This window comes from Capra hircus, chromosome 15 (assembly GCF_001704415.2).
Source record: "Capra hircus breed San Clemente chromosome 15, ASM170441v1, whole genome shotgun sequence".
Classification (NCBI taxonomy): Eukaryota; Metazoa; Chordata; class Mammalia; order Artiodactyla; family Bovidae; genus Capra; species Capra hircus.
In genome coordinates, this window is record NC_030822.1 from 20,574,172 (window position 1) to 20,597,099 (window position 22,928).

A 22,928-nucleotide genomic window follows, 5' to 3' on the forward strand; every position below is an offset into this window, starting at 1 on the left:
GGAAATAAATACAAAGCTTGAGGAAGGAGGTGAGAAGATAAGAGAAAAGGCTAAAGTGAAATCAGAAGAGGCAAATAATATATGAAGGTCTCTGGACTTTATGTTAAGATCCATAGAGAACACAAAAAGGTCCTAAGCAAGGATCATGATCAGATTTTCATATCAGAAAGTTCACTCAGGCTACAGTATAAAGATGGACCACACAAGAGAACACTTGGGACGACCTATGGAGCTGTTATAATAATCATCTCAGGGAGAGGTATTGATTACAGTTTGAGTCAGAGTTATGGCAACAAGATTGGAGAGACATAGACAGAGTTTATAAACACAAACAAAAAGGCTGAAAACTTTCCACGTTTAATAATTAATGGGTATGTAGAATGTGAGAGAGAAGTTCATCACTCAGGCCTCTGGCACGTGTCACTTGGTAGGTTGAATAATAATTCACGGATGGTTGAGAGGAAGAGAAATAGATTTGGAATGGAGTAGAATTGGAAAATAAGGGAAGACTGAGTTTAGCTATAGACACATTGATTTTGAAGTGCATGCAAGATATTCCAGAGAAAATGTTGAATAGGAAGTTGGGTATTATCTCTGCATTTATAAATGTATGCTACATCTTTATGGATCATAGAAAAAGCAGGAGAATTCCAGAAAAACATCTACTTATGAGAGTTCCAGAAAAACATCTATTTCTGCTTTATTGACTATGGCAAAGCCTTTGACTGTGTGGATCAAAATAAACTGTGGAAAATTCTGAAAGAGATGGGAACACCAGACCACCTGACATGCTTCTTGAGAAATCTGTCTGCAGGTCAGGAAGCAACAGTTACAACTGGACATGGAACAACAGACTGGTTCCAAATAGGAAAAGGAGTGTGTCAAGGCTGTATATTGTCACCCTGCTTATTTAACTTCTATGTAGAGTACATCATGAGAAATTCTGGACTGGAAGAAACACAAGCTGGAATCAAGATTACCAGGAGAAATATCAATAACCTCAGATATGCAGATGACACCACACTTATGGCAGAAAGTGAAGAGGAACTCAAAAGCCTCTTGATGAAAGTGAAAGAGGAGAGTGAAAAAGTTGGCTTAAAGCTCAACATTCAGAAAACGAAGATCATGGCATCTGGTCCCATCACTTCATGGGAAATAGATGGGGAAACAGTGGAAACAGTGTCAGACTTTATTTTTCTGGGCTCCAAATCACTGCAGATGGTGATTGCAGCCATGAAATTAAAAGACGCTTACTCCTTGGAAGAAAAGTTATGACCAACAGAGATAGCACATTCAAAAGCAGAGACATTACTTTGCCGACTAAGCTCCGTCTAGTCAAGGCTATGGTTTTTCCTGTGGTCATGTATGGATGTGAGAGTTGGACTGTGAAGAAGGCTGAGCATCAAAGAATTGATGCTTTTGAACTGTGGTATTGGAGAAGACTCTTGAGAGTCCCTTGGACTGCAAGGAGATCCAACCAGTCCATCCTAAAGGAAATCAGCCCTGGGATTTCTTTGGAAGGAATGACGCTAAAGCTGAAACTCCAGTATTTTGGCCACCTCATGCGAAGAGTTGACTCATTGGAAAAGACTCTGATGCTGGGAGGGATTGGGGGCAGGAGGAGAAGGGGATGACAGAGGATGAGATGGTTGGACAGCACCACGGACTCGATGGACATGAGTCTGAGTGAACTCCAGGAGTTGGTGATGGACAGGGAGGGCTGGCGTGCTGCAATTCATGGGGTCGCAAAGAGTCGGACATGACTGAGCGACTGAACTAAACTGATGCTTCATTGATTACGCTAAAGCCTTTGACTGTGTGGATCACAACAAACTGTGGAAAAGTCTTCAAGAGATGGAAATATCAGACCACCTGACCTGCCTCATGAGAAATCTGTATGCAGGTCAAGAAGCAACAGTTAGAACTGGACATGGAAAAATGGACTGGTTTCAAACTGGGAAAAGAGTACGTCAAGGCCGTATATTGTCACCTTGCTTATTTAACTAATACACAGGGCATATGATGCAAAATGCTGGGCTGGATGAAGCACAAGCTGGAATCAAGACTGCTGGAAGAAATATCAATAAACTCAGATATGCAGATGACGCCACCCTTACGGCAGAAAGAGAAGAGGAACTGAACAGCCTCTTGAAGAAGGTGAAAGAGAAGAGCGAAAAAGCTGGCTTAAACTCAACATTCAAAAAATGAAGATCATGGCATGCAGTCCCATCATTTCATGGCAAGTAGATGGGGAAGCAATGGAAACAGTGACAGACTTTATTTTCGTGGGTTTCAAAATCACTGTGAACTGTGACTGCAGCCATGAAATTAAATGATGCTTGCTCCTTGGAAGAAAAGCTATGAAAAACCTAGACAGCATATTAAAAAGCAGAGACATTACTCTGGTGACAAAGAACCATCTTAGTCAAAGCTATGGTTTTTCCAATAGTCATGTATGGATGTGAGAGTGGGACCATAAAGAAGTCTGAGTGCTGAAGAATTGATGCTCTTGAACTGCAGTGTTGGAGAGGACTCTTGAGAGTTCTTTGGAACTTTGCAAGCAGCTCAAACCAGTGAATCCTTAAGGAAATCAGTCCTGAATATTCACTGGAAAGACTGATGCTGAAGCTGAAGCTCCAATACCTGATGCGAAGAACTGACTCATTTGAAAAGACAAAAGACCCTGATGCTGGGAAAGATTGAAGCCGGGGGGAGAAGGGGATGACAGAGGATGCGATTGTTGGATGGTTTCACTGACTCAGTAGCTATGAGTCTGAGCAAACTCTTGGAGATTGTGAAGGACAGGGAAGCCTGGCGTGTTGCAGTCCGTGGGGTCACAAAGAGTCGGACACAACTGAACATCTGTATCTACGCCTGGATATTACAGATTACTTGTATTAGGAAAGGTTTCTCACGGTCATCCTAGTTGTGCCAGGGACTAACCTTCAGGGAAGAGCATGTAGCACTAAAAGGGGGAATATCATGTCTGTATTTTGAGTAGAGCAAAGGGAGTCTGAAAAACACGAAGAGAGGGATAGAAGGAAAACCAGAACCGAGTATTTTAATAGAATCCAAAGGAAGTGAGTACTTCAAGGAAAGAGTGCCACATCATGATAGCCAGGCTGCCCTGCCTGTGCGTTTATCACAAAAGTTGCACAGATTTGTGGTTTGAAGTGAACAGACCTTGTCCAGAACACCCTGAGGACTGACCCTGCTGGGCTCGCTTGCTGACTCCTCTCAATGATTGCTGTCTGCTGCTCAGCCAGAACCCACTCAGTGACAAAGGAAAAGAGCCAGGTTCTTGCCACTTAAGTCCCGAGGGCATGGAGTGAGCTCATAGCCCACCTGTGCCCAGCACCCAGCGGCCTCTCCATCAACCACTCTGCCTTGGTTTTTTTGTTTGTTTGATCCCCCTTCCCCATTTTTCTGGCTTGATTTTGTACTTTTCTCCCCTGGGGACCCTGATATCTTGACTTCGTTGCCAAAAACGAGCCCATCAGGATCTTCTCCCCCTTCTTCCCATTTCTCCTTCCCACTTCCCTCCTGGTTCTGGTCAGTTCAGAGGATTTAACAATGACAAGTGTCCTGCAAAAATGCCTGAACGTTTTTCCTAGACCCCTGTGTATTTTCTTTTCTTTTTTCCAGAAAACATAGACAAACAAAAGACTAAAAGGATGTGTACAGCTGCCCCTGTTTTTGGGTATTCTGTTTGAGAACATTTTAGCTGTTGATGTTCATGTGTGACATCAGTTCCGGCAAGATAGGTTTCTGTATTTATATATTAAAATCCAAAACAACAACAACAAAAAACTTATAAAATGTTTAAAAAAATGTTCAAAGCTGGGGGAAAAGGCTTTCTTCATTAGTCAAGGTGTTTTGATATGTTATTAAAATAGTGTCTAATAAAAGAAAAAACCCACATCAACTGTTGAAGAGATCAAGGAGGAAGAGGGCTGAGAAGGTAGCAGGATACAAGATCAACATGCGGAAATGTGTTGCATTTCTTTACACTAACAAAGAAATATCAGAAAGGGAAAATTTTTTTTAAAAGCCCGTTTAAAATCACATCAAAAACAAACAGACAAAAACAAAGCAAACTTAGGAATAAACCTGACCAAGGAGGTGAAAGATCTATATGATGAGAACTGTAAAATATTGATAAAGGAAACTGAGGATAATTCAAAGAAATGGGAAGATAACCCATGCTCTTGAATCGGAATTATTAATATTGTTAAATCGGTCATATTATCCAAAGCAATCTACAGACTTAAATTACCCATGACATTTTTCACAGAAAGAGAATAAATAATTCTCTAATATATTTGGAACCATAAAAGACCCTGAATTTCCAAAGGAATCCTGAGAAAAAAGAACAAAGCTGGAGGCCTAACCTTCTGAGACTTCAGACAATACTACAGAGCTAAAGCAATCACAACCCTGTGACAGTGGCACAAAACCAGATCTGTGGATCAACGGGATAGAACAGAGAGCCCAGAAGTAAACCCACATGCCTACAGTCAATTAATCTTCAACAAAGGAGGCAAGAATATATTGCATAATGGAGAAAACCCAGTCACTTCAGCAAGTGGTGTTAAGAAAGCTAGGTGGCTACATGTAAACCAATGAAGTTAGAAGGCACTGTACAGTTACCTCACACTGTACACAAAAATAAATTCAAAATGGTGTAAAGATTTAAATATAAGACATGACCCCACAAAACTCCTAGAAGAGAACATAAGAAAAACATTCCCTGACGTAAATCACAGCAACGTTTTCTTGGGTTTCCCAAAGCAGTAGAAATAAAAGCAAAAATAAACAAATGGGATTTAATTAAACTTAAAAGCTTTTGTACAGCAAAGAAAACCATAAATGAAATGAAAAGACAATCTATGAAATGGGAGAAAATATTTGCGAACAATGTGCCGGACAAGGGCTTAATTTCCAAAATATACAAACAGCTCATACAACTCAACAACAAAAAAAACAAACAACCCAATTGAAAAATGGGCAGAAGACCTAAATAGATATTTCTCTAAAGACATACAGATGGTCAAAAGCCACGTGAAAAGATGCTCAACTTTGCTCATTATTAGAAAAATGTGAATCAAAAATACAGTCACATAATACCTCACACTGGTCAGAATGGTCATCATTAAAAACCCTATAAATTATAAATGCAGGAGAAGGTGTGGAGAAAGGGGACCCTCCTACACTACTGGTCGGAATATAAGTTGGTACAGCCACTATGGAAAACAGTATGGAGTTTTCTTAAAAAACTAAAAGCAGAGTTGCCATATAATGCAGCAATCCCACTCCTGGACATATGTTTTAGAGAAAATTCTCAATTCGAAAAGATGCATGCACCCCAAAGCTGACAGCAGCACTATTTACAATAGCCAAGACATTGAAGCAACCTTAGTGTCCATCAACAGACGAACAGATAAAGAAGACGTGGGACATATGTATCATGGAATACTACTCAGCCACAACAAAAAATTAAACAGTGCCATTTGCAAGAGGGATGGACCTAGAGATTAACATACAGTCAAGTAGGTCAGAAAGATAAAGATAAATATATGATTAGTCCACTTATATGTGAAATCTAAAATATGACACAAATGAACTTATTAACAAAGTAGAAACAGACTCACAGACACAGAAACAAACACAGTTGTCAAAGGAGAAAGAGGGGGCAGGAATAAATTAAGAGTTTGGGATTAGCAGATACAAATTACTATATATAAAACAGATAACAACAAGGTTCTAGTGAATAGCATAGGGAACTATATTCAATAGCTTATAACAACCTTAATGGAAAAAATACATACATATGAACTCCTGTGCTGTACACCAGAAAGAACATAATACTGTAAATCAACTATACTTCAATTAAAAAGTTTAAAAAAAGAAGGAATAGGACTAAGAGGTATCTTCTGGGTTTAGCTGTGAGAAAGTCTTCAGTGTCTCTAGCTAAGGTAGTTTTAGTGAAGTGGTAGTGCCTAAAATAGACTGAGCAATGACTGAAATATTACTAAAACACACAAGAAGTGTTACAGACTATTCAACAGGCTTGGCTATAAAAGGGAAGAGAAAAAGCAGAGTCAGGGTTAAGGGGGAAGAACTTCTTCCTTTGAAAAACAGGTGAACATAGAAAAGAACTTAAAGGTAGTAGTGATAAGAAATGAAAATTTATATTGCCAGGTACTTCGAAAGGTAATAGGAGAAAAGATCTAAAGTGCAGGTTGCAAGGATGACTCTCTAACAGGAGAAGACACATCCCATCTTTCTATTTGAATAGAGCTAAGCTTTTAGGATTGATGGTGGGAAGTTGTTTATTATGAGACAGACTCTTACTTTTGCATGAAATAAGTCATTCCAGGAAAAGAAGGAAAAAGTGGTACTATCTGACGTTTGAGGACAAAAGAGTTTTAAAAGGCCACTGAGGTTAATGCAAATGAAAAGGAGGTGATTAGCGTACACAAAAAGTTACTGGCCAATGTTCAATGCCTTCTTGAGGTTGAAGATCATGATCATCTCTAATAAATGACGGAAATAGCTTGGAAGTCAGTACATGACAGCAATAAGATGGTATAGAAGAAGAATAACTAAAGATTTATAACTCATTCCAGAAAGAATTTTTAAGATGAGTTATCAGGTTTTAGTATAAAATGATTTAACGTCAGAAAAACTTGATTGTGCATCTCAGATACTAGGTGCATGACCTTGGATAAGTTACTTGGCTTCCCTCAAAATTTTATCTTCTGTAACACATAGACACCTCATCTGACTATTGTTAAATCAAATGATAAAATACACATTAAGGACTTAGTATGATGCCAGCACACAGTAAATCTTCACTTAATGTTAAATGTTTTAATAGAACATTTGATAATAAGATTTAAAGATATTAAGAGTGTGTTTTGTATGAAATAGGTGTTACAGAAGGCAAACTGGAAAGGTTTAGAAATGACTGAAATACTAGGAAATTGAGTCTACAGAGAAAAAAATACCAAATATTATGAAGATAAAAGTAACAGAGAAGGTAAGATCATTAGAACCACCTAATTTTTGGACAATGACCGACAGTAATTAGGAAGTGAAGCATGATGGATCTGGTGGATAAAAGGTAACAACACCCTGAGCTCTGCACACTGCAATTAGAGGAGCTGGTACATGGGTTCTGGAGTTTCATAGTCTGAATGCTACAAGTAGGTAGTATTTCCCTGAGTCTGTCTCAGGAAAAGTTGGCCAAACTCTCCCTCTGACTAGTTCTAAATTAATATGCTCTCCAGAATCACTTTTGCCTCTTTACTACAGGAATATATTCTGCTGATATCCTCTCTCCTATGCATGTGTTTATATAGTTTACAGATGAATACTCATCTCCCTTCACCTCCCCTCAACTTTTGCCCATATTTTGATTCAATTTAAACTTTTCCACACCCCTTGCAGGGCTTCTTCAGTGGCTCAATGGTAAATAATCTGCCTGCCAATGCAGGACATTTGGGTTCGATCCCTAGGTGGGGAACATTCCTTGGAGAAGGAGATGGTGATGCACTTCAGTATTTTAGCCTGGAAAATTCCATGGACAGAGGAGGCTGGCGGGCTACAATGGGGTCATAGAGTAAGACACGACTCAGCAACTAAACAACATATCTCTTGGGCCTCCAAAAATATCTGCACATTATATATGTATTCTTTATAGTTATTCCACATGCAACCAACAGCCAGTTCAAGTTCACCAAGGCTAAAAACCAAGATGCATATTCTCCAACAGTGTTGAACATGCAGTAGTCGTTCAAATGCTTTAGGACAAAAGGTTGGGTAGTTTTTTCCCCAAAGAACTCTACTGATAACAGTTCAGTTTGTCTTATTTTAGTCTTCTAACATGTTTTACTACTATAACATAAATTAAGGAAAACACAAGATATAATCATACAAAATAGAAGTTGGCAAGCTGTTTCCTAAAGAGAAGGATAAATATTTCAGACTTGTGAACTATACAGTCTCTGTTGAATCTACTTAGCTCTGCCCTTGTAAGTGCAAAAAAAAAAAAAAGTTAGAATGTATAAATAAATAAAGTATGATTATGTTTCAATAAACCTTTATAGATAAAGCTCCAGGCAACAGGTTGTAGTTAACCAACTTGTGTACCGTAAGGAAAATGCTCAGAATTTATTACATGATGTAAAAGGAAAACACAGCTCAGCAAATTCAAAGAGCTGGAAGACAACTGATGAGAAAATACTATACTCTCCTGTGAGAGATATATTGGGACTGCTTAGTTTTTGCAATTGTATGAAATAATAACAAATTAAAACTAGGAAAAGTATGACAGATTCTAAGGTGATCCCCATGACCCTCTTCCCTGGTATGTGCCTTTGTGTAAGCTCTTCTCTTTGAATGTGGGTGGAACCTTTAACTTGCTTTGAACCCAAAGAATATGGCAAAGGTGATGGTACATCACTTCTGTTACATAAAACTGTAACATCTGTCACACTGAGAGACTGTCTCCCTTACTCGTCTTGAAGAAATAAGATGCCATGTTGTGAGAGAGTGCCTCTGGCTGACAGCAAGAACTGAATGTGGTCAATCACCCCAGGAGATTGAAAGAGATCCATCCTCTGCCAAACCTTCAGTGAGAACCCAGCCCTGACTCACTCCTAGCCTGTCTGCTTGCAGAGGACCCAGAAATTGTGAGATAATAAATGTGTGTTCTTTTCAGGCTAGTTAAGTTTCTGTTAATATTGTTACACAGAAATAGGTAACTAACACAGAAGTACACACATAGGTAGTTGTGATTCATTGTTTAAAAGCATATCACTCATCTCATTTCTAGAATGAGAATTACATAATTAATCTAAGAGATTAAAATAACACGTTCTTAAATGTTACATAACTTGTATCTTTTTTACTGATTTCTATTACATCTCTTTGATGCTTCATACCTGCACATATAGCTCAACATCCTTTATGTAAAAAGAAGCTGTGTGAACTTTAAATATTTATGCTATGCTTTCACTTTTGATACTTTTCAGGTGCGCCAAATTTACATGTGAACCAGACTGTCAGAAAGCTATCTAGACATAAAACATCTCAAAACCTTTTCCAGTGCTAAAGAATGATACATGTTTTAAGAAAATGGTATATTTGGTTTTCAAAGTACAGGTAGGAGTCCCTCAGTTATTCCTCAGAGAATGGCCTTTTACATATTCATATTCATTTTTGTTGCATTCCCAAGGACCTATCATGGGTTTTCTGGCAGTGCTCACTGTCTCCAGCTTCCTCAGTTACCTTGCTTCTGAAACTGCAAACCTATTACTCTGTTACCCCACACACATGCGCACGTACACACTGGTACACATAACTGTCTTGGTAAATGAGAAAATTATTAGAAATATTCACAGCCTATAGTGAAAAGTTTTTAGTTAATGAAAATCACCTTCATACTGTGGTGGTGGTGGTAGTTTAGTCACTAAGTCGTGTCCGACTCTTGCGACCCCATGGACTATAGCCTGCCAGGCTCTGTCCATAGGATTCTCCAGGCAAGAATACTGGAGTGGGTTGCCATTTCCGTCTCCAGGGGATCTTCCCGACCCAGGAATTGAACCCAGGTCTTCTGTATGGGGCAGGCAGATTCTTTACCAACTGAGCTATAAGGAGTTTTCCTTATTTGCAGAATTTAAAAAAATCTTTGAGTGACAAGCATATAGTAATGCCCTAAGCTCCTAACCTCTGACCTTAAATCTTCACACTTGGCTTAGATTTAGACCATTCACCCTTTCTTAAGGAAGAGTTCATCTACTGTATATGTTGTACTGACTTGAAAATGGAGAAAAGTAGAAAACCTAGTAGATAAGACTCCTTCTGTTAATCTAATCTGTCAAAGAAATGTAAAAATGCTTTCAAATTTTAAGATTTCCGAGAAAAAAAACAAGGTAACATAATAAAACTAGGTTTACTTTAAAATTTTTTAAAATTTATTTATTTTTAATTGAAGGGAAATTGCATTAGCTTCTACCAAACATCGACCAGTATTGCACTGGTTTCCAGCAAATATCAACATGAATCTAAGTTTACTTAAATTATACATATCTTTAAAAATCTTATACACTGAGAAAATGATAGTAGTGCAAAACCACTAATGAGATGATTCAGAATATCAGCTTTATGGAAAGACTGGACTCTACAAAGGCGGCCTTTGCTTTATACTTGCTGTATTGTTTTGTTCAATTACTAATTCAATAAATAGTTATTGAATACCCAGTGTAATACTTGGTGAACTGATACTTCATCATTGATAGACTTAAAAAAAAAATCTGTCACTGTACTTTGGTTATTCTTATTTGAGTTTTCCTTTATTACTTATTATTGAAAAAAAAAATCTCCTCAGTTAGATCACCAGCTTCATTAGGCATGTGTTGTTTCCATGTAACTGCCAATGACACCACTAAGCTTTTGCCACTGTACAACCAGTATCCCCTTCTTCCAGCTTTCAGTAACAGGCATCTTCTTCCTTTTCATTCTCATTGGCAGTGTCCTCAAACTACAGATTTCTATTAACAATCTGTTTATAGTGACTCAAGTCTCTAATATTACTCCTCAAAATCCTTGTAGCCTTGCCTATTTCCTGGTTTGAAAGCCACTACCATATATTTATTTTATGTTTGTTATGGATGCACTCACTCTTAAAACACCAGAATCTGTTACGAAATAACATCTCCAATGTTTGCAGAAGATGACTGCCTACTTAACATTCAAGTGAATCTATAAACAATTCAAAAGGTGCTGGTTATAAGATTGACATACAAAAATCAACAGGAATTCCTTGTACAATTACAACCAACCATAAAATATATTAACAGGAAACATATGTATGATCATACTAACTTATGTTATAATTATTTGCTTTACTTATATCTCTTCCTTATGGAAAGAGAATAACTCATTTATACTTCTAACCTCAGTATCTAGCATGCAAGTGGGTGTTCAATGAAAATTGTTTGAATGATTATCAATCATCACTGGATTCCTAGTATCATTCACACGTTTCCCTGGAGAAAAGGATAAAAATTCACTTGCATATTTTTTAAACCACTATAATAACTCATTATATTTTTGTACATTAAAGACAAAATTTCCGGTTCAAATCAAGAAATCCAATTCTCCACTTTTCACCTATTTGGACTGATAAAGATTAAAATCCTTGATAATGTACAACAATGTTAAGGGTGAAGGTGACCGACCTAGTTATAACAGCTGAGTGAAGTATCAGGTAGTATAACCTCTTGGGAGAGCAATCTAGTAACTAATACAATTTCACATGCTTGGGGGCTTCCCTGGTGCTCGGGTTTGATCCCTGGGTCGGGAAGATCCCCTGGAGAAGGAAATGGCAACCCACTCCAGTATTCTTGCCTGGAAAATCCCATGGACAGAGAAGCCTGGTAGGCAACAGTCCATGGGGTCGCATAGAGTCAGACATGACTGAGCGACTTCGCTTTCTTTCTTTCTCTTAAGCAAGCCTGTATTTTGGAATTTATTCTATAGATACTTATTCATACATGCAAACCTTAAACATATAAAATTTGTACAATAGGACTGTTCGTAACAGAAGATAATGAGTTAACCTTATCAGCAGAGAAAAATATAAGAAAATTATGACACAACCATACAGTGAATTCCTATTCAGTTGTCAAGAACAATGAGGGATACTTATAAGAATGCACAGGGACTGATTTCTAAAATATCAGCTCAGTCCTGTTGCTCGGTCACATACAACTCTTTGCAACCCCATGGACTGCATCACATCAGGCTTGCCTGTCCGTCACCAACTCCCAGAGTTTACTCAACTCATGTCCATCAAGTCAGTGATGCCATGCAACCATCTCATCCACTGTCGTCCCGTTCTTCTCCTGCCTTCAATCCTTGCCAGTATCAGGGTCTTTTCAGTGAGACAGTTCTTCATATCAGGTGGCCAAAGTATTGGAGTTTCAGCTTCAATTTCAGTTCATCCAATGAATATTCAGGACTAATTTCCTTTAGGATGGACTGGTTGGATCTCCTTGCAGTCCAAGGGACTCTCAAGAGTCTTCTCTAACACCACAGTTCAAAAGCATCAATTCTTTGGTGCTCAGCTTTCTCTATAGTCCAACTCTCATATCCATACATGACTACTGGAAAAACCACAGCTTTGACTAGATGGACCTTTGTTGGTAAAGTAATGTCTCTGCTTTTTAATATGTTGTCTAGGTTGATCATAGCTTTTCTTCCAAGCAGCAAGCACCTTTTAATTTCATGGCTGCAGTCACCATCTGTGGTGATTTTAGAGCCCAAGAGAATAAAGTCTATCACTGTTTCCATTGTTTCCCCATCTCTTTGCCGTGAAGTGATGGGATCGGATGTCATGATCTTTGTTTTTTTGAATGTTGACTTTTAAGCCAGCTTTTTCACTCTCTTCTTTCACTTTCATCAAGAGGCTCTTCAGTTCCTCTTTGCTTTCTGCCATAAGGGTGGTTTCATCTGCATATCTGAGGTTATTGATATTTCTCCCGGCTCTCTTGTTTCCAGCTTGTAGTTCATTCAGCTTGGCATTTCACATGATGTACTCTGCATATAAGTTAAATAAGCAGGGTGACATTATATAGCCTTGACACACTCCTTTCCCAATTTGGAACCAGTCTGTTGTTCCCTGTCTGGTTCTAACTGTTGCTTCTTGACCTGCATACAGGTATCTTAGGAGTCAGGTAAGGTGGTCTGATATTTCCATCTCCTTAAGAATTTTCCACAGTTTGTTGTGGAGGTGATGGAATTCCAGTAGAGCTACTTCAATTCCTGAAAGATGATGCTGTGAAAGTGCTGCACTCAATATGCCAGCACATTTGGAAAACTCAGCAGTGGCCACAGGACTGGAGAAGGTCAGTTTTCATTCCAATCCCAAAGAAAGGTAATGCCAAAGAATGCTCAAACTACCGCACAATTGCACTCATCTCACATGCTAGTAAGGTAATGCTCAAAATTCTCCAAGCCAGGCTTCAGCAATACGTGAACCGTGAACTTCCTGATGTTCAAGCTGGTTTTAGAAAAGGCAGAGGAACCAGAGATCAAATTGCCAACATCCGCTGGATCACGGAAAAAGCAAGAGAGTTCCAGAAAAACATCTATTTCTGCTTTATTGACTATGGCAAAGCCTTTGACTGTGTGATCACAATAAACTGTGGAAAATTCTGAAAGAGATGGGAATACCAGACCACCTGACTTGCCTCTTGAGAAATCTGTATGCAGGTCAGGAAGCAACAGTTAGAACTGGACATGGAACAACAGACTGGTTCCAAATAGGAAAAGGAGTACGTCAAGGCTGTATATTGTCACCCTGCTTATTTAACTTCTATGCAGAGTACATCATGAGAAATGCTGGACTGGAAGAAACACAAGCTGGAACCAAGATTGCCAGGAGAAATATCAATAACCTCAGATATGCAGATGACACCTCCCTTATGGCAGAAAGTGAAGAGGAACTAAAAAGCCTATTGATGAAAGTAAGAGGAGAGTGAAAAAGTTGGCTTAAAGCTCAACTTCAGAAAACGAAGATCATGGCATCCGGTCCCACCACTTCATGGGAAATAGATGGAGAAACAGCGGAAACAGTGTCAGACTTTATTTTTGGGGGCTCCAAAATCACTGCAGATGGTGACTGCAGCCATGAAATTAAAAGACGCTTACTCCTTGGAAGAAAAGTTATGCCCAACCTAGATAGCATATTCATTACTTTGCCGACTAAGCTCCGTCTAGTCAAGGCTATGGTTTTTCCTGTGGTCATGTATGGATGTGAGAGTTGGACTGTGAAGAAGGCTGAGCGCCGAAGAATTGATGCTTTTGAACTGTGGTGTTGGAGAAGACTCTTGAGGGTCCCTTGGACTGCAAGAAGATCCAACGAGTCCATTCTGCAGGAGATGAGCCCTGGGATTTCTTTGGAAGGAATGATGCTAAAGCTGAAACTCCAGTATTTTGGCCACCTCATGCAGAGTTGACTCATTGGAAAAGACTCTGATGCTGGGAAGGATTGGGGGCAGGAGGAGAAGGGGATGACAGAGGATGAGATGGCTGGATGGCATCACTGACTTGATGGACGTGAGTCTGAGTGAACTCCGGGAGTTGGTGATGGACAGGGAGGCCTTGAGTGCTGCGATTCATGGGGTCGCAAAGAGTCGGACATGACTGAGCGACTTAACTGAACTGAAGTGAAACATTAGGCATTTCGTCTTTAATTTACCTCCACTCTTGGAGCGTGCTATATAATTAATCTCAGAACAGATAAACCCATAAAATCATTAGGCAGAACATAAAACTGTGATTGGGAAGAGCAACGTATGTATGCTATACTAACCAATTAGAAGAAGTGTTCCAACGGCCAAACCTCCACCTGGAAATGAAACAAAATGAACAAATTAATCTACCTTTTCATATTATCTTTAGGCATTATCAAGGACAGGTACTTCGATAACTTCAAAAGTGTAGTTGAGAACAACATTTTAATTACCTTTGCAATACTTGGCTTAAGGTGCTATTATGAAATAATTACATACTATATGTAATTATACACTACACATTACAATTACTTTCATAACATACTGTAGTATCCTCCTTTCTCCTGTGATAGGACCATGCAGCATTCAACAGAGCCGGCTAAGCATTCCTTTACTGTTATATTTAGCACTTATTAATAAATTAGCTCAATAGCTGAAACCTAAATGTGCACAGGAGCTTAACTACAACAAAAGCACAACACAGAAAGAAAAGTTATTACAATAGAAACTCCACTTTAATTTTTATTCTCAAATTTAACAAACCTTGGAGAAAAAAACCTGACAGTTAAAACAAATTCTTTTCCGATTATTAATAACACACACAAATCTGAACACACTCTAAATATATTTATAATGTAAGATGAATATTCTTGTCAAACAAGAGTGGTATATTCACCACAATCACAAAGGACATTTTCAATTTTACTAGAAAATGCAATTTTAATTACATTTGAATTAGGGTAATATGATCATAAATATATAACTGAAATAGAGGTTTATGAAAAATCAATTTAAAATCAAGTTTTAAGAAACTAGAACATCAGAAAGATAGACATTCAACCACTTGATGACTGATATTTTGTTTGTGAAACTATTTTTGAATGCATTACTATGTGTTATTGGTGCAAATGCTAACAAGTTCACTTAAAAATTTAAAAACGTATACACAAAGAATCAATTGAACTTAAAGTATAATTAATTTAAAAAGAAACTAAAAATTATTGGATAACTGAGGACAATATTTCTAGCGTTTTTTGTTTACAAAATTGTGAAACATTTAAAATATAATAAAGAATCTTTTCCCATAAAGTTTTATAGTGACAAACAATACGTAGAAAAACTTGGTATGAAAAATTCATGACAGTGTTTATTTTTTGCCTTGCAAATAAGCATAAGTAACTTATGTTTCAAAGAATTTGATATTTGGTAAGCTGCATGCACACTTAATATAATCCAACATTTGAGGACTTTATGACTATATACAGAGTATTCAAAATTGTTAGAAACAATTTTTAAAGGGAACAAATACATTTATATATTTTAAGTGGTTATGTTATAGAATTAAGTATGAATTTTAACTTCACATTGAGATAATGAGATAATTCTTTCATTTTAGTATTTAAAGCCCTACCAAAGTACACAGGATAACTTCAAATGTTGGTCAAAGTAAAAGTTTAACATAAACTGAAATATATGTGATGATAACCACCATAAAAGATGAGAGCAAAAAGGTTCTCTTTGGGAGAAGAGTAAATATTTAGTTTTACAGTTTGTGCTACATATAGACCAATATTAATTTTTTAATCCATTTTAAATATTTTAAATTATACTTTCCAACTCTTCACTATTTTTCCTCACATGTAAAATATTTAGCTAGTAATTATCATGTTGTGTATTTGAGATGAAATAATATAGGCACATAACAGATACTCCAAGTTTCTAGTCTACTATAAAAAAAAATAGCTAACTTTTTTCCATAACTTAATCTTTATAGGAAGGATTTAGATTTGTTATCTAAACTTCTTTGGGTCTATAGTCATGTCTTCGCAAATTAGGAATTTATATAAGGCCTCCACGTGGAATATTTAGAGAAGTAGATATTTTTTGTGAATGATATTCACAGTGAAATAAAAACTGATCAAGAAATAGTTCTCCAACTGAATGATATGATATCTTGCTCAGGTGTCTTGCCCAAAGAAGTACAGTAAGAGCTACTCTTACCATTCTGACAATTATTTTCTTATTAGAAACAATCAATACATGATACAGTAAATAGATTATTTGATAAATGTATTATCAGTATTAATTGTACTACTGTATTAACAGTAAGCAGCAAATCAGACTATACTATGAAGGTAGTTTTCTGCCTGAGTTGAACAATCCACTGTTTCTGGTGATTCAGGAAACAAAAGTTTTAAATATCACATATACTAAAATCATATATGGAAAATTTTTATGTTTGGAAAATGTAAATATTACTTAAAACAATATGAGGACATTTCAATAATTTTTATCAGCCAAATTAATATTCTATTTTGCTTCTCTTACAAAAAGGCAACCTACTTTTTTTCTAATGGGCTATATTATATAAATTCACTAGACTGAAATTTGAATTGGCCCTAGTAAAGCTGGTCATTTGGAAGGTTAGTCATGGGAAATAAGAAGAAGCCACCTTATTATTTATAAATCAAGCTTTTATTCTATGTATATGAGGTAAAGTGATTTTGACATGACCATATACACAAGCATGTAGCTGTAAAGTTCCTATATTCTTCCAAACTTCATTTTAGTGTGTGATGAGACCACATTTCCCCCAAATACTCTGTATAAGGTGTTTTGAAATATCTCACTCAATATACTGAGATTCTAGCTATATTTTAAACTAGAGGAAATTTTAATAAGTTAGCAGTCATTCTCCCTACGCAAAATGGAAAAGCTTAACCAACTAAACACAAGATGCTTGACATGATCTATTCAACAAGTTAGCTTTCAATACATCTTTAAATTCAGCAATTCATTAGCAATTTCAAAAGCAGCACAGATTTCACACTAATAGTTCCTAATTAAAATAGAAATATCATTTCCCAATAGTATATTAAAATGTCTGACAGGTAAGTAACAGTGTAAGTAAGCACTTGTCTTAGGAATTAATATAAGGCCTTCAAGATGAATATTCAGAGAAATAAATGCTTTTTGTGAATGAAATTCATAGTGAAATAATGAGAACAGATCAAGAAATAGTTTCCCAGTTAAATATGATAACACTGCACAGGTGGACACACGCACAAAGAAGTAAAAAATGGTCTTGTTCAATGCCTCCTCTTCCCTTTAATCATATCAGATAAATCACCAATATTCTAGGTCACTAAAAAAATAAATTTTTGGTTTTACCTCTAGACCACTTTAAGAAGTATATTTAAGCTCATCTCCAGCTTACTAAGAAAACATGGGAGAATATTTTATCAACTTGTAAGTTCACACAAGTTTGAAAGCTTGAAAATACTTTCCAAGTGATGTCTTAGAGTATAAAATTCATCAAGCTTTTACATTTTAAAAAAGTGACAGTATTTTGTCTTAAAACTAGAAAAAATATAAAAGCTTAAGAAACACTCGAAGATTTAAGATTTTAAGTGTCAATATCTATTTTTTAACTTCTTTAAATATGAAGGAAAGATTTAAAAAAATCATGTGAATAGTTAGACAATGATATATTAATTTAAAGGGAGAAAATTCAATTCCTACACAGTTCCCAAAACAAATCTCTAATTAAGCTATACACTTAGGGTAAACAAGGTCAAATTAATATATTAGAATATGAAGGTCATAAGTGATATCTTGTTTTACAATATAGGCAATTCCTTTTTCAAAGTTAAAAGTTTAAGTAAAAGGGAAGAGAAATAAAAGTTAGGAAAGAGAAGTCTTTCATCCTAGTTCTTTCCAGTGCTCTTTATAAATCAGTAGTTTTGCTTAAAATTATAGAAGCAAAATAGGCATCTTAAAGGCACTGTAGGGAAAATGCAAACAGCCATATCCTTTGTTCATAGCAGTATCCTTAACTACCTAATTAATGCTACACTTCAGATTAACTTGCAGTTATATGATTAACAAGTCTACTTTTTCTAGGTAAGAAACATCCTAACAACTCTTGGTTATCACAGTTATTGGCTGGGCAAACATGGGAAGCAAAACAGAAAAGCCATCAACAATGAGAATGGTTCTGTTAATTAAATTTTATGAAACAATTTTACAAAGGAATGAATGGCATTTGCTTTAAAATGTACAGGTATCAATTGTTAAAACATCATAACTGGGATTATACTAAATATACTAAGCTTAATGTATATTATCCCATACTCCAGATTAAGATGTGTGTGTGCTCAGTGGTATTCAACTCTTTGTGACCCATGGCCTGTAGCCCAACAGGCTCTTCTGTCCATGGGATTTTCCTGGCAAGAATACTGGTGTGGGTTGCCATTTCCTTCTCCAGGGGATCTTCCCAACCCAGGGATCGAACACGCTTCTCCTATGTCTCCGGCATTATGGGTGGATATTTACCCGCTGAGCTATCAGGGAAGCCAGATTAAAATATAGTGGAGGAAAGGACTATGCCCACCAGTATTTATTTTTTCACGGCAATGTTGAAAATGGTAGCTACCCTCAAGCTTCTTCAGGGCAGTCTTCCTGGATTATTATTTACCCCAATTCCTATTTGCACTCACTTGTCTGTCAAAACTTAATAAATTCTGAACACCACAGAGTTTAATCCAGTTAAAACTGAGAAGTCATCCGTCCTTCAACTATCTTTTTGAAGGATGAGCCTGGGAGATAATTTCTCTACGTTAGTCCATATGGTCCTAAAATCCACTATTTTATATTCAAGGAAAAGAGAAATTCTGCCAGAATCCTTTATCTACCATATAATCTCCTTGGAAATTCTTGGAAGAAGAAAAATGATATAGTTACACACAGTGTCCTCAAATAACAACATAAATGTTCTGGAAAGGGACGGTTGAGAAACTGCGTTAGGAAATCCCCGAATGTAAATTAGTCAACTTGGGAAATATAAATCGATATCTAACAATAAAATAAAGAATAAAAATATTTAATACAATTAGATCATGAAAGTTAAGATGCAGTAATAGAAAAGTCTCAAATTTATAAAACACTTTGGAGTAAGCAATGGAAATATTAGTACATCATCAAATAACTAACATTCAGTTCGTCTATTTTATGCCTTTCAAATATATTTTGCATCTACACTTAAAATTACAATAATGTCACAATGGCAGTAGTAAAATATCACTGCAGAGGATGTCAGCGACAATACAATATTTACTTGTTATGCAGTAACTACAGAATATATTTAGGCAACAACAATGTCACAGTATAGTTTCATCATTCTGATGTCATAGCATCCTATTATCATTACATTTTGTCACTATAAGATTATATTAGACTTGTCACAAGCTTGAGTCAGATAACATTTCAGAACCACAGTATAACCTGAATTGCTTTTACTTTTGTGTATACACATTAGCAGCCAAATGTTTCACTTTCAAACAATGGTTTAGTGATCAACACATATATAGGGTTTGCTCCAAAGGGCCACAGAAAATAGAAAACCAAAATATAAAAATGCCATTAGGAAGTTAACAACTAAAATATTTCTAGAGGTTTTATTATTCCAAGTGTAGTAACTCCTATTAGAAGAATGTCTTCAACTTCTGTGCAATTTGAGAATGAACTGTATACATGCAAAATATATTTCAAAATATCCAAAAACTGATACTTATTTCAATGATTTTAATGAACACTAATTTTTAGCATAAGCTTGTTAGAGTCAAATATATAGATTCCCCAACTTTGGAAGCAAATCTGAAGAAATTTAAAATTACAGTTCAAGTTTATATCACTGTAAAAAAACACAAGGAAGGTGCTTTGGGTCACCTTTCTGGTGGGTGCTTTAAGAGGCTATACAGTTAAATCTTCAGGCTTAGATGCAATAAATGGTTAAAAACATCTGAAAAGAGTTCTCAAAAATTTGAAGCAATTGCAGCATAGTGCAGAGCATTAAATGTGGAGCCTGAAGGGCAGCCAGACTGTCACTAGTTTTGTGACTCTATTCATGTCGGTTCGTCGCCGAATCTGATTTTAGAGCTGAAACACGTAATTCCATCCTACATGTTTCATAATCTGTGCACGCTTTTTCCTACACATTATTTTTCTTTAAACCAAGAACTTATTTAGAATCTATAAGTACCAGGCACTGTGCTAGTTACATTTTGTTATTCAAATGAGGAACTGAAGATGCAATGTTAGAATATGTGACCTTTTTGTTTGGAGAGTTTCAGGATCAGTGAATGAAGTTACATATCTCTATTGAGTTATCAAAAAAAAAAAAAATAAGGACTAGGAACAGCCTCCAAGTTTTACATTTAAATACAAGTTGACACCAAATTAAACTCACAAGTGAAATAAATATTTGCCAACTAGACATTTTGAATCATTTCTGTTTATAGTATCATGCAATTTAGGAAGGCAACAGAGTTGAAACAATTAAGGGAAATCATTCAAATTTATTATTTAAATTTATGTAGATAATAACCAGGATCCAGTTATGGTCATAAAGTAAGAGACGTAAGAAGCCATACTCTTTCTCATTGGCCTTTCTATTGCTAAACCTATCTCAAAAGTCTACCGGTGGGGAAAAAAATTACAGAGTGAAAATGACAAGGGAAGTACAAGAACAATGGCATTTGTAATATTTTATGAAAGTGTACAAGACTTAACTGACAAATCTCACCCTACAATAATAAAATTATGAAATACAAACATGGACCAATTTTAGTAAAGTAGCATTCTGATAGGAATTAACTACTTTACAAGCTTTATTAACACAGCAGCTTTGTCCTACCTATCTAATCTGTTCAGCCTTTTCAACATAATGGTTATTAATCAAGCATATTCTTTAGCAAGCCTTCTCAAGAAAAATTCCAGAGATTTTGGAAAGCCTAAAATCTGGACTTCTTTTTCTCGTTAAAACGTAAAATAATTTTAAACATCGTTTGAGATGTAACTCTGGGCAGCAAAATATATAGAGAAAAAATAACAAAAACAAATATACATATATTTAACGCAGATACTGGGTACGTCTGTTAAGGTCAAAGACAGGCTTTCATTACTTGGATCCACCTAAGCTCTAACATACATTCTTTTTAAGTCAATATGATTAGTTTAAAGATTCAGAACCAGGAGATAAGCAGTCAGGCGGCGAAAGAGGGGACGTTACTTTTTTCAGCATCTTCTATTTATTCCCATCTGTCTCAAGTGATACAAACTTCTGTAGGTTAGCCCAAACCATGGGCTATCTGGGATTCACATAAGGGTGCATTCAAAAGACCGGGACGGGATCCTAGATGAATGCCAAATCGTCTCTGATTCCCCTGAACTAGGAATGCAAAGCATGTAGGTTTCCTGTCATAATCGAGAAAAAGGCGGGTGGGCACCAAAAGTAGAAAGTAGGAGCACAAAACCAGATCTGATTAACAGCATTTAAAGTCTCCATGCAACCCTTCCTCCCCTCCATCAGACTGGGCCATCCTCTCCAAGTCCGAATGCTGAGAGGTGAGAGAGAGATGTGGGGTCAGGGTGTCTACCCCGGCAGGTCCCCTCCCTCTTTTCCCTCTGCTGAGCCCAGATCTCCGTTCTGAACCGACCTAGGAACTGGTCCAGGGCTGGCAGCCCGGTTGATACCAGCAGCTGTCCATTCCGCACCGACCGCCGTGTCCCCGCGATGGACACCAGTCGAGAGCAGCCGCTGTCGGCACCGCTGGCTCTGGGACCCCTCCGCTGGAAGCTAGTGACGTTGTTCGTGCTGGCCGCCGCCACCATAGACCCAGTACTCCGGGTGCCGGTGCCGCAGGTCCCTGCTGCCGCCATCTTGGGGCTTCCCGCGTTGACCCAATGAGAACTCTGGGAGCTTAACCGACGGGCCTGTCACAGTCTTCCCCAAACTCCCGCCTCCTCGACTCTTGAAGCCAATAGGACTGAGGGCTCCCTCCCGAGTCAACCAATTGGAAGGCGTATTGCTGAAAAGTGCGTTTACGTCAGGACTGCCGACTTCTGCAAGGCCCAGGTGAGAAAGAGTCCTGGGCGAGAGTCTTCCTGGGTTCTTTGGGGCTTGAGGTGGGTAATATCATTAACGTTCTTCTCGTTTTGAGTGTCTTCATTCACGTTGAGTTAAAAAAAAAAAAGGGCTGGTGGTGGGGTATATCAAGCAACTTTCAGTAGGACCCTGCACTTTGCTCCTCTCTGTAGTAAACAGGATACCGCTCCCCATCCCAGGCCTTTTCCGGCATCCTCTTCAGGTCTTTTTCTAAGTAGTTGGGTAACATAGAAGGAATTGAAACTCTTACCTTAGTGAGTAGCTTGTTCAGCCCCTGGGCTCGGTTCCTCAGTGCCGGTGGCAGCTGGGTTGGATTTAGACATTAGAGTAAAAACTCTTGAGCTTTGAGGCTTTTTGATTTCCCTCTGTTTCAAACAGCAGATGATAAACTGTACCTCTCTTGACACGTCCCCGTAAGTTGCTTTCGTTAATTTTAATTAGTGCTTCTGGAAGTCTTAGAGCTCCTTTCCATAAGTGGTGTGAATGATAAGTGTTATTCTGACAACCTTGTTCACACATTTAATTGTCGTTTGCTGTTAAGGCAGCTGCAAATAACACAATACTTTAGTGTTTTTTTTTTTTAACCTGAAAAACTGGTAAGAATTACATGTGTATGTGCTTTCTTTTTCAAGTGATCTGTGAACTCTGAATCCAGAGTTTATTAGAATAGGAATTTTACA

The 22,928-nt window shown here is 37.2% G+C and overlaps 2 protein-coding genes across 9 annotated transcripts in view; one reads left to right on the forward strand and one right to left on the reverse strand.

Moving 5' to 3' along the window:
- The window catches only part of ELP4 (elongator acetyltransferase complex subunit 4), a 233,563-nt gene extending 211,497 nt beyond the window's left edge, over window positions 1–22,066 (reverse strand). The window contains exons 1-2 of one of the 2 annotated variants that reach the window (XM_018059296.1): window positions 21,800–22,065; window positions 14,384–14,419 (exon numbers count right to left, since the gene is read on the reverse strand). In XM_018059296.1, coding sequence (XP_017914785.1) covers window positions 14,384–14,419; window positions 21,800–22,022 — 259 coding nt within the window. In that variant the 5' untranslated portion in view covers window positions 22,023–22,065. Of the gene's footprint in view, window positions 1–14,383; window positions 14,420–21,799 lie in introns of both variants that reach the window. The other variant, XM_018059295.1, reaches the window with a different exon arrangement.
- IMMP1L (inner mitochondrial membrane peptidase subunit 1) overlaps window positions 22,172–22,928 on the forward strand; it is an 87,048-nt gene continuing 86,291 nt past the window's right edge. For 3 of the 7 annotated variants that reach the window (XM_005690038.3, XM_005690037.3, XM_005690039.3), the window contains exon 1: window positions 22,172–22,268. The gene's annotated coding sequence lies outside the window, so the exon portion shown is untranslated. The remainder of the gene's footprint in view (window positions 22,269–22,928) is intronic. The other 4 variants (XM_005690043.3, XM_005690040.3, XM_005690041.2 and 1 more) reach the window with 2 other exon arrangements.